The sequence below is a fragment of the Ascaphus truei genome, chromosome 21 (assembly GCF_040206685.1).
Source record: "Ascaphus truei isolate aAscTru1 chromosome 21, aAscTru1.hap1, whole genome shotgun sequence".
In the NCBI taxonomy this organism is placed as follows: Eukaryota; Metazoa; Chordata; class Amphibia; order Anura; family Ascaphidae; genus Ascaphus; species Ascaphus truei.
In genome coordinates, this window is record NC_134503.1 from 1035125 (window position 1) to 1047917 (window position 12793).

Genomic DNA, 12793 nt, shown 5'->3' on the forward strand with positions numbered 1-12793 from the left:
TGGGTTTGATTAGAGGTCCTTTAGGGTTCCTGTGTTTTTAAGCTGTCCTTTTTTATATTTGTTTCAATACATTGTGTTTATATTTCTCGGTAACCCGAGTGCTTGTTTTGGGATTCTTCTCTTTTTGTTTCTTATTCTATTGTCCCGATAGCACCACTATAAGCTGTATTTAATTGCTGGTTTTCGGGTACCATGTAGTGTATGGTTTGATTGTGGTATCTTTTGTGTGTGTGTGTGTGTGTTTATATATATATATATATCCATGTTAAAAATGGTTATTGAGGCAAAAAGTGACACTGTGTGCTCATTTGCATGTCATTTCCCAGAATCCCTTGCTGCAGTGGAAGTGCTGTATGCTGGGTGATAATGGGGAAAGGCGGGGTTGCAGACCTGCCTAAGACATGCAGATGAGCATACAGCTATATTTGCATATATATATATATATATATATATACAGTGTTCGACAATTATATACATTTACTCGCCCGGGGCGGGTGGATTTAACCCCCGGGCGAGTAAATATTGGCCCAAGCAGCACACGTGTGTTTTTTAAATATCCCGCGCTCGTGCTGGAGGAAAAAAAAATAAGCCGGAGGCGGGCTCATGTTGTTGGGGGAGATTACCCCGCCTCCGGCTCTCTGAGCAGTGGCCTCCCTCCTCAGCGCTTCCACTCCTCCCCCTTCCGGCAATGGCCCTTCCACGCCTGTCTGCCTCAAGCCCCTGCAGGGCCATCTGTCGCCCCCCCCCTCCCTCCCATCTGGCCATCTGTCGCCCCCCCCCCCTCCCTCCCATCGGGCCATCTGTCGCCCCCCCCCCTCCCTCCCATCGGGCCATCTGTCACCCCCCCCTCCCACCCATCGGGCCATCCTCCCCCCCCCCCTCCCACCCATCGGGCCATCCGCCCCCCCCCCCCCTCCCATCGGGCCATCCGCCCCCCCCTCCCATCGGGCCATCCGCCCCCCCCTCCCATCGGGCCATCCGCCCCCCCTCGTATCGGGCAATCCATCAGCCCTGCTTTTCTCCTGCTCTGATGGCCAGCTCAGCTGTTAGCAGGGGAAATCCCCTAACCGGAGCTACTCCCTGCTCTAAGCAGGGGAAATCCCCTCACCGGAGCTACTCCCTTCTCTAAGCAGGGGAAATCCCCTCACCGGAGCTACTCCCTGCTCTAAGCATGGGAAATCCCCTCACCGGCTCCCTGCTCTAAGCAGGGGAAATCCCTCACCCGGTGCTGCCCCCGCTGCCATGTGCGACCCCTCCTGCCGTGTGGGGGGCCCACTGCCGTGCAGGTAAGTGTTTGTGTGTGTGTGTGTGTGTGTGAGTGACAGACTGTGTGTGTGTGTTTGAGTGAGAGTCTGTGTGTCTGTGAGTGTGTCACCCCCTCTCTCTCCCTGTGTCTCCCTCTCCCTGTGTCACCCTCTCCCTGTGTCACCCTCTCCCTGTGTCACCCTCCCTCTCCCTGTCACCCTCTCCCTGTGTCACCCTCTCCCTCTCCCTGTGTCACTCTCCCTCTCCCTGTGCCACCCTCCCTCTCCCTGTGTCACCCTCCCTCTCCCTGTGTCACCCTCCCTCTCCCTGTGTCACCCTCCCTCTCCCTGTGTCACCCTCCCTCTCCCTGTGTCACCCTCCCTCTCCCTGTGTCACCCTCCCTCTCCCTGTGTCACCCACCCTCTCCCTCTGTCACCCACCCTCTCCCTGTGTCACCTACCCTCTCCCTCTCCCTGTGTCACCCTCCCTCTCCCTGTGTCACCCTCCCTCTCCCTGTGTCACCCTCCCTCTCCCTGTGTCACCCTCCCTCTCCCTGTGTCACCCTCCCTCTCCCTGTGTCACCCTCCCTCTCCCTGTGTCACCCACCCTCTCCCTTTTTCACCCACCCTCTCCCTGTTTCACCCACCCTCTCCCTGTTTCACCCACCCTCTCCCTCTCCCTGTGTCACCCTCTCCTTGTGTCACCCTCTCCCTGTGTCACCCTCTCCCTGTGTCACCCTCTCCCTGTGTCACCCCCTCCCTCTCCCTGTGTCACCCTCCCTCTCCCTGTGTCACCCTCTCCCTCTCCCTGTGTCACCCTCTCCCTCTCCCTGTTTCACCCTCTCCCTCTTCCTCTAACCCTCTCCCTGTGTCACCCTCTCCCTCTCCCTGTGTCACCCTGTCCCGCTCCCTGTCACCCTCCCTCTCCGTGTCACCCTCTCCCTGTGTGACCCACCCTCTCCGTCTCCCTGTGTCACCCTCTCCCTCTCTGTCACCCTCTCCCTCTCTCTGTCACCCTCTCCCTCTCTCTATCTGTCTCCCTCTCTGTCTCCCTCTCTCTCTCTGTCTCCCTCTCTCTCTCTGTCTCCCTCTCCCTCCTCTGTCTCCCTCTCTCTCTCTGTCGCACTCTCCCTCCTCTGTCTCCCTCTCTGTCGCACTCTCTTCTTCGCTCTCTCTGTCGCACTCTCTCTTTGTCTCTCATTCTCTCTTTCTCTGTGTGTCTCTCTTTCTCTCTCTCTCTCTGTGTCTCTCTTTCTCTCTCTTTCTCTGTGTCTCTCTTTCTCTGTGTGTCTCTCTTTCTCTCTCTTTCTCTGTGTGTCTCTCTTTCTCTCTCTTTCTCTGTGTGTCTATCTTTCTCTGTGTGTCTCTCTTTCTCTCTCTTTCTCTGTGTCTCTCTTTCTCTCTCTTTCTCTGTGTGTCTCTCTTTCTCTCTCTTTCTCTGTGTGTCTCTCTTTCTCTCTCTTTCTCTCTGTGTGTGTGTGTGTGTGGGTGTGCCGCTCTCTGTGTGTGTGTCTGTCTGTCTGTCTCTCTCTGTCTGTCTCTCTCTGTGAAGCGCCGACGTCCAGACACTGGTTAAGGGGTTCAGGAAACTAGTCATTCACATCTGGCTTTTATTTCTAGATCCGACATTGACACATACACACGTCTAATTGTAGTATAATGTAATACAATAAATACATTTATGTCAAAAATGAATGTTGTTCTGACTAGGAATTTATTAAATGTATTTTATTTATATATTTTATTTTAAAGCGGGGTTGGGGGCGGAGTTGGGGGTGGGACTAGGGGTGGAGTTGGGGGCGGGACTAGGTGGCGAGAATCACCTCCTTGCAGCCTGCGTGTGTCGAATGGGCACTCCGCTCGCCCAAAGATGAGATGCAACGGATGTCCAAAGACAAAAAGAGGAAAGACACACAGCGCACCAGAGGTGAATATCCAATAAATGTATTTAAGATATACACTATGTGTAGCCACAACTTACAGATGATATAAATAAAAAACACTCAGCTACAGAATCCGGTAGGGTGTCAATCCGTGGGTGAAATTCAGACAGGACCTGGTGTACCGGGTCCCCGGCCAACAACTCACAGCAGGAGGGAGCGAGGGCAAACCGTGTCACGGCGTGTGACGCACGAACGAGATGAGAACATGCTATTATTATTATTACACATTTCCGCATTGAGGTATCATTGCTAGCTGTAGTGTATCTCACGTCATACGTCTTCTCGCATGACATGGTTTGCCCTCGCTTCCTCCCGCTGTGAGTTGTTGTCCATGGACCTGTCTGAATTCCGGTGAGAAGCGTGGCCAGAGTGCTCAGGTACCAGGTTGTCCATGATATATTTAGATAAATCCAAAACCATAGGTAAGATGAATCAATATTCAGTATAAACAGGTGAGTATGTCTGGTCACATGAACAATGATCCCTGAAAACTGGGGTTAAGTGGAATATCCACCTACTCTCAGTTTCATTGGGAATGTTCGTATAGTATGAAAATATGTTAGTATTACTCACTGTCACCTCCTTGGTCTGGACAGACGTGCTGCTGCTGACAAGATCCGGATAGAAGGTAATGTACCAAGATGCGCATGGGTATGTGACACAGTGTTTTGGCGCGAAACGGCAGCGGATTACTCGGGTTTAAAAGGGACTGTAATGCATCAGTATTTTACTCCTTGACAAAGAACCTATCGTTCGAAACGCGTAGGAGGTTTTCTTATGCTGTGTCTACTCCAATAAAGAATATTTTTATACTATTGGTTCCTCTCCTGCTCCTGTTTCGGCTGTGCGCTATTGGGTACCCCACTTGGTACATTACCTTCTGCCTGAATTCCACCCACGGACTGACTCCCTACCGGATTCTGAAGCTGAGCGCATTTTATTTATATCATATGTAAGTTGTGGATACACGTGTGTGTTTTAAATACATTTATTGGATATTCACCTCTGGTGTATTGTGTGTTGTGTGGCCTGGAGAGTTGAAGGCTCGCGACGAAGCAAAGGTAGTCCAGCCATAGCATTATTGGCCGGTAATGCCCTGTTCTGAGGGGATTATTACTACTATAGGCTACATGTAGGCTTTTTTCATAAAGAAGACACTTTTGTATAGTGAAGATTTGCTCATTAGATGGGTGCAAATGAATGTCCCACCTTTCAATATATATATCAAATAGTCCCCGATCTGGTTCTTTTCTCAATTTATTCAGAGACAATAGAAAACATCTTTCACAGCGTCATTTCAGTCAGTGACATCATTCAGGCAGTGACATCATTCAGGCAGTGACATCATTCAGTCAGTGACATCATTCAGTCAGTGACATCATTCAGTCAGTGACATCATTCAGTCAGTGACATCATTCAGGCGTATAGAACTTAGTTATATAGGGGAGAGTCGTTAGCTTGCTTGTTCTTAGCTTGGGTGTTAAATGATTCTGATTCTATACATTCAAATGCAATCTTTATCCATTTTTCCTCAAGCAGTCTTAACATAGTAATCACCTATTTTTCTCACTGTCAGCCAAATCTTCTTAGTCAATCATTAGAACACTGTTTCTTCATTTAGCAATATTTACCCTGATTCAGAAACCCCTCTTTGTTTGTCACTGAGTAACTATAGTTAATCCTATGTCCCTTATCTTTTAAGACCCATCTCTTTTTTGTATTGTCTTAACACTATTTAACTAACCTTTGATTCCAAACTCTTGACCACTATTCAACTCAGCAGGTATTAAACATACCACGTTTCTAAATCACATAAAACATTTCTACACCTGCCTGTCTTCAGACTGATTTAACTTTTTATCTTTGTAGAGGCAGCTTATCATTTTCCAATATAATTTCTAACGTAATACTAAATTACTTTTTTTATTTTTTTAACTTAATTTTATTAGCAGTTTTCAATGGGATACAGAAAATAAAAAGGGAACATTCAGGACCACAGCTAGCATTTTTCACATCCAAAAATATATGGGACAATCGAGTCCACTTTTCTTTTAAATTTGAACAGTACTGATGGGGTCAAATTAACAGCTACTAATAACAACACATTTAAATAATAAATAGACCAGACAAATACAAAGGAAAAGCGGGAAGGGAGGCAGGGGGGAGGGGAATCACCTTCTTTCTCAGCCTTAGCTTTCTACCTTATCTGTTATGTAGTACCTATCTTCTTTAAGAAATACTAGTTTTTCCGGGTCTTGCCCAGACAACCTCGAGGGAGCGGTTTGTCCATCCTAAATAAAGGCCAGTTCTCTGTTGTCTCTCTGTCCTCCCTCTCCCGGCAAATCAGTTGTCCCAGATCTGGGTAAATTACTTATTTTAACTAGATACAGTAGAGAAGGAGAAAAACTGGAAGAGCACTACTGTAGGTATCAAAAAAGTAGAAAGGAGGGTGCGTATCCCATAAAAAGATTATTTATTGGTCATGGAAAAACAGGGCGATGGAGAGCCCTACCAACGTTTCCCGCGTCACAGGGCGCTTTCTCTAGGTATACATATCACAACTTTATTAACATATATATATAGACACAGAATGACTTGACCAGCCAATAGTCACAGCTCACATGGGATCCACCCACTCTGATTGCTAATGGTCTTCTGATGTATACACCTAATCAGTATATTCAGACACAGAGACGACAGTGACTAACTCCGCCCCCAACTACCAATCCGGAGACACGCGTGGTCTAGCAACCCCCAGTAGTACGCGCTTGCGCAGTAACCAACTGAGGGAGAGTCCTCAATGTCAATGGAGGCCGTGGGGCGTGGGGAGAGCGCGTCATCAAATGGCCCTGACTGTATACCTCACTGGGACTCTAAGTGCGCGCGCAACTGCGCTCTGCAAGACACTAGTCCCTCCCCGCAGTGGGAGCAGGCACGGTGAGCTCCAGACCATCGGCGGAGTGCGCTTGCGCAATACCAACCGTCGCGTCAGAGGCTCACAGAATACCCCAAGTGCGGGGTGGGAGAATGAAAAGCCAGAGCGCAGAATTATGCGCAGCACAGAGGTGGAACACATAGTGTGCTGTGAAATACAAACACATAACATTATTAAAATCAATAAACTTAAAATATATATTAACAAAGAAAACATATTTGTAGAACCCCCCTGTCTTACTCTCTTCTAAATGATGTTACTCGACCAGAAGGGGTAATTAAAACTATCACTTGACATATGTATAGTCAAACCAACATCCTGATTTGTTTAGGGAGCTGATGGTGGTGAGTAAATAGAGTGGATATAGAATGGCAAGCAAAGAACATGAGATTGAGTGGAGAAACCTAATATAATGTGATGATAAGATGTTATTTGTCTAGAAAGGTTCCCCCATACATATATGCCCATGGGTGTTTAGCACATATTTCCACTATATAACCCTAGCTAGTACATCCAGCTGTTGAAACATAACAAAGTGTATAACAGATATACATATAATTGACAAGGAAAAATACTCTATGATAAGCTTCATAATGATCTTGGAAGCTATTAAACAAACAAGTACAAAAAGATGTAAGAGCAACCAGTTAAAGGGAGGAGAGCAACATATTGAGAAAACATTTTCAAAGAATGACATCCTCAAAAAAGCGCCTTAATAGAAGGGCATCTTGTTAAAAATAATAAAGAAAAGAAAGAAGACTGAAAAGAGAAGGCATAATCAAGACAATAATATTTACCATGCAATCATAAATCAGATTGTATTAAGTTACATGATTACATAATAGACCAACTCAAAGCAAAAAAATAAATAAAATACAAAAAGCAAAAAACTACCAAATCAAAAATAATGATCAAGAGCCAATTGAGATACATGTTCAAATTGCGTTAAACATTCAATTCATCAATTTATGTTAAGAATTATATTGAAAATTTTAATGTACAGGTTGATAACGTGTGTGTGTGTGTGTGTGTGTGTGTGTGTGTGTGTGTGTGTGTGTGTGTGTGTGTGTGTGTGTGTGTGTGTGTGTGTGTGTGTGTGTGTGTGTGTGTGTGTGTGTGTGTGTGTGTGTGTGTGTGTGTGTGTGTGTGTGTGTGTGTGTTTGCAACCTGCAAATAAAACAGTTTATTATGTTATAATGGCTGGTGTAAGACTTTATTAGAACAGTGCGGCAAGAAGATATCCAGCTTAAAAAAATATATATATATACACACACGCAGACACTGTTAGGGTTAGTACCCCGTATTACATCTATGAGGTTTCAAAAGCTCTGAGTGCTATATTTTTTTGTATGTTAGTCTCTTAAAACTTCCACCGAATCTGCATTTCTGCAGGAACAGTGTGCTTACTTGAACTTTAATAACAAGTTGAATATAAGTTGCATCTTGAAAAAGGGAGATGTTATTAAAGATATGTGAATACAAATGTTTTGGTACTTCTGGTATGTAAATACAAAGCTCGGGTGCTCAGACTGCCACACCTTCCCATTTACTGCTGCTTCTGCCACATTCATATTCATATGCTTTCATTGCTGCTTACTCTGCCCATGGCTCTGTTTCAGAAGCGAGAAGTATTGCTACACGGAAAACACATACCAGAACATCTCACAACTCCGCCATACTTCCTCCCCATCGCTGACCGTGGAGCCGCGAAGGGCCATTCGCGAGAAGACAGTGGAAGAGACCCCCAGGAAACGCTTCCTCCCGCTCTGGCTGCAGTTCCTGCTGCTCCTCTTCTTCGTCGGCTTTCTGGCCTTCGTTTACTTCTTCGTACAGGAGACGGATGAGAATCCGTTCGTGCAGATCAATGATTAACTGAGCAGGCGGGGGATGTGGGAACTCTCAGTACTGTGTCTCCCACAGGTTTCTGGGGGTCCCTGCATGTTCTCAGTGGGTTGAATTGAAGTGACAGCGGCCCCCACCATAGGCACTTTCCATCCACTTGCTAAAACCAGCATTGCATGTTTGCGTTTTTTATCCGAAGGGAGGGGGGACAATCTTCTTATTTTATTTGATCTGCTAGATAAATAATGGTACATTGTTTAGTGCTGCCGAGTATCACTCCCTGTGCTATTATCTGCATAGGGACAGGGAAGGACTGAAATAGATTTTAAAACGTACTCTTAGCTTTGATTAAAGGGTTTTGGCACCAATCTTTTTGTACTCGATATTGCACCACTAGTTGGAATACAGATTGCTGCTGGGTACGTTTCTCTGCGGGATTGTCAGCTTATTCGTTTTGTTAAAACATGCAATGCTGCTTAACCTCATAGCAATGTGTTTCAGGCTCCTGCTAAAAACACAGAGGTTTGGGTGGATGCAGCATACCTCCCCGTATCATCATACACACATTCATACACACTGCCATTGTTTTAGGGGGTGAACTTCACTCTTAATCCCAGAGTCACCAGTCAGAGGTGTTTTTAACCTTTTCTGTGCTGGGTTTGAGTGAAAGGGTTAACATCGCTGTGGCCAGAGGGGCCTGCAACACATTGCTGGCCTCTCTGTCCGTGAAGGAGTTACATGTTTTGATAACGGATGAAATTGACTGAATTATTATCTGTTGCTGAATTATTTTTTCGTCATTACACTACCAAAGTGCCAAGAAAAATAGATATTGAACATGTACATAAGAGTATTACTTGACGACTGAGGATTACATGTCTGTTGTGTAATTTTTTAGACTGATTAGTCTGTTCACAGTAGTTATATCTGAGGAACATACTGCAATGTTACATACTCTCAGCATTATGCTTTATTCCTAATTATGCTTAACAATGCTAAAATAAGAGTTTAATTATGTATATTTCTCTCATTTCTGTGAGCACAACCAGCAGGCACCTACAAACAGATACATTTAAACTACAATATATATATATATATATTACTATCACATAAACTTGAACAAACATGCTTGTTATGTTTTAAAGGGGGGGATATTTCCCCCATGAACTTGCCATTGTGCAGCCGTAGTATATATGATTTTTCTTTACCTCCCAAGCAGAGATGTGTGAATATTTCCTACTTCATTCTCTGACTATTCTAAGAAATTTGCGCACACACAAAAGTCCCTGATGCTTCTGGCTTATTAGCAAGACTAGTAAATGTATACTGAATTTTTTAATGGCAATAATATTGAACAATTTATGCAAAAAAAAAACCACTTAATTATTCACAGTATTTGTGGTATACGTTGGCCGCAGAGTACAATATTCAGGCTTGGCATTTTGTATTTTTGCAAAGTTAACGGTGGAGAAGTTTGCATTTTTTTTACCAGCCGTGAATATCCAAAATTCACCACAAACATGAATGTGGAAAAAATGTTTCGCGGATCTCTGCTCCAAAGGAGAGCTGCCAGTATCATGATTAAAAGCAGCAATAAGTGAAACATTACACGTAGTCTGCGGTGCAGAGGTTTCTGTAAGGATACCTAATCAGCCATGTGTTTCCTGATAATGGAGTCTGCAGGATTGTGTGCTACTTGGTTATACGCTCATTTTCATAAATAACCAAAGTAGAAAAAAAATCATGTTTTACTAAAACTCACTGCTTCTTTAATGAACTAACAACATAAACATTGGATATGTCCATAGGAATCCTCATCTATATAATGCAGGGGCGGGCACTCCAGCCCTCAAGGGCCACCAACAGGTCAGGGTTTAAGGATGTCCCTGCTTCAGCACAGGTGGCTCAATCAGTGGTTCAGTCTTCTACTTCACCACCTGGCCTGAAGGAGGGATATCCTGAAAACCTGACCTGTTGGTGGCCCTTGAGGACTGGGAGTTGCCCACCTCTGATACAATGTAATCTCAGAAAGTGTCTTCCAAGACATAGGCACAAACTTTCACTGCTTGCCCCAGTGATGTATAACTGACAAGCCGTATGTGGTTTAGTCTCTGGGCCACTAAACAATCGGTGGATCATTGCATTTGTGATAAATACATTGTTTGGTAACCCGGTCACTGCATATATTCTTACCTTTATCTTTACATTTTAACTAAACACCACCTTTTCTTGCTGCATTTTTATGTTTGCATGTAAAAGCTAGAACATTACCGACAAAAAAATCTTCTGCCAATTTACTTTGTGCTGAAAAATTGAAGTTGAGGGGAAAAGACCAGACTTGGATAAAATGGGTAAATTAGTGTTTCCAGGTTGGGGGAAGTGGGGGGCGCTTGTGTTTCTGGTGTGTACCTCTAAAACAGGCGGTGTGGGGTTTGCTTATACACTTCTAATTCTATAAAGATTGCTGTGGTGAAAAGAAAAAAACTTCCATGTAAAATTGTGATCAAAATGATGTTTAATCAAAGAACAAATAAAAAGTTTTTTTTCTAAAGTTTTGCAAGTGGTTCAATTCTTATTGAGTGAATGTTGACAACCTCAACAATTTTTTCATCCAGTTGTGCATTTTTAGGGTTTAAGCCAGACATAAATGTACTAAGTAACTGACATATATAAGATGGATGTGGCAAGTCACCTCAGCCTGCTTCCATACGCCACACATTGCAAAGTCTGAGTTAATGAGATAGGGAGGTTTGAACCTGCAGGTGACTGTACCTCACGCATGCTTTGTACGATCACTGGATACTCTGCCCTCCCATGTTACACTGCTTGCAACACATGTTTAAAGCTCCAGCACAACAGTTTGTCAAAGAACGAACCAATACTGCTACCCGACCCTCTTCCTTTTGTCAACAGAGGGGCCAGTAAGATGCCTTGCTCTGCTGTATACATATTTATACATTCATTTCCCTGCATTGTACAGCGGTGTGTGACTGAATTCTTGTATATATTTCTTACTTTGTAATATATACCATGTTGCAATGTATACATATGTATGCCATGTATACACTTTGCATGTTTGTTCTGCGTTGTATACAGCTATGTATTGCTGGGCAAAACCGTATGGCCCATATCTACTAAGCAGTCTTCAACTTCTGCCGTATGATACTTCATAGCCCATTGACTTGGATAAGAGGTAAGGGGTCCTTGTACCTTGTGGCAGAACACTGCTTTGTGAATATGGCTCTATGTGCATTCATTGCATTGTATACAAATATATCTTGCTCTGCAATGTATACAGTCATGTGAAAAAGAAAGTACACCCTCTTTGAATTCAATGGTTTTACATATCAGGACATAATAACAATCATCTGTTCCTTAGCAGGTCTTAAAATTAGTTAAATACAACCTCAGATGAACAACAACACATGAAATATTACACCGTGTCATGATTTATTTAACAAAAATAAAGCCAAAATGGAGAAGCCATGTGTAAAAAACTAAGTAGACCTTATGATTCCATAGCTTGTAGAACCACCTTTAGCAGCAATAACCTGAAGTAATCGTTTTCTGTATGACTTTATCAGTCTCTCACATCGTTGTGGAGGAATTTTTTGCCCACTCTTCTTTGCAACATTGCTTCAGTTCATTGAGGTTTGTGGGATTTGTTTATGCACAGCTCTCTTAAGGTCCTGCCACAGCATTTCAATCGGGTTGAGTTCTGTACTTTGACTGGGCCATTGCAACACATTGATTCTTTTCTTTTTCAGCCATTCTGTTGTAGATTTGCTGGTGTGCTTGGGATCAATGTCCTGTTACATGGCACAGTTTTGGCCAAGCTTTAGCTATCGGACAGATGGCCTCACATTTGACTCTAGAATACTTTGGTATACAGAGGAGTTCATGGTCGACTCAATGACTGCAAGGTTCTCAGGTCCTGTGGCTGCAAAACAAGCCCAAATCATCACCCCTCCACCACCATGCTTGACAGTTGGTATGAGGTGTTTGTGCTGAAATGCTGTGTTTGGTTTTCGCCAAACGTGGCGCTGTGCATTATGGCCAAACATCTCCACTTTGGTCTCGTCTGTCCAAAGGACATTGTTCCAGAAGTCTTGTGGTTTGTTCAGATGCAACTTTGCAAACCTAAGCCGTGCTGCCATTTTCTTTTTAGAGAGGAGTCTTTCTCTTGGCAACCATTCACAACAAACCATACTTGTTCAGTCTTTTTCTAATTGTACTGTCATGAACTTTAACATTTAACATGCTAACTGAGGCCTGTAGAGTCTGAGATGTAACTCTTGTTTTTTTTGCAATTTCTCTGAGCATTGCACGGTCTGACCTTGGGGTGAATTTGCTGGGACGTCCACTTCTGGGAAGATTGGCAACTGTCTTGAATATTTTCAACTTATGAATAATCTTTCTCACTGTAGAATGATGGACTTTAAATTGTTTGGAAATGGCCTTATAACCCTTCCCAGATTGATGGGCAGCAACAATTGCTTCTCTAAGATCATTGCTGATGTCTTTCCTCCTTGGCATTGTGTTAACACACACCTGAATGCTCCAGACCAGCAAACTGCTAAAACTTCGGCTTTTATAGAGGTGGTCACACATGCTGATGATCAATTAATCAAGGGTATTTGATGAGCAGCACCTGTCTGCTACTTAGCATCTTAATTCCTATGGAAGCAGTAAGGATGTACTTAGTTTTTCACACACAGCTTCTCCATTTTGGCTTTATTTTTGTTAAATAAATCATGACACGGTGTAATATGTCATGTGTTGTTGTTCATCTGAGGTTGTATTTACCTCATTTTTAGACCGGCTAAGGA

The 12793-nt window shown here is 43.9% G+C and overlaps 1 protein-coding gene across 3 annotated transcripts in view; it reads left to right on the forward strand.

Moving 5' to 3' along the window:
* The window catches only part of EMD (emerin), a 43222-nt gene extending 32707 nt beyond the window's left edge, over positions 1-10515 (forward strand). For all 3 annotated transcript variants that reach the window (XM_075578328.1, XM_075578325.1, XM_075578326.1), the window contains one exon: positions 7742-10515. In XM_075578328.1, the coding sequence (XP_075434443.1) occupies positions 7742-7994 (253 nt within the window). In that variant the 3' untranslated portion in view covers positions 7995-10515. The remainder of the gene's footprint in view (positions 1-7741) is intronic.
* Positions 10516-12793: the final 2278 nt, after the last annotated feature.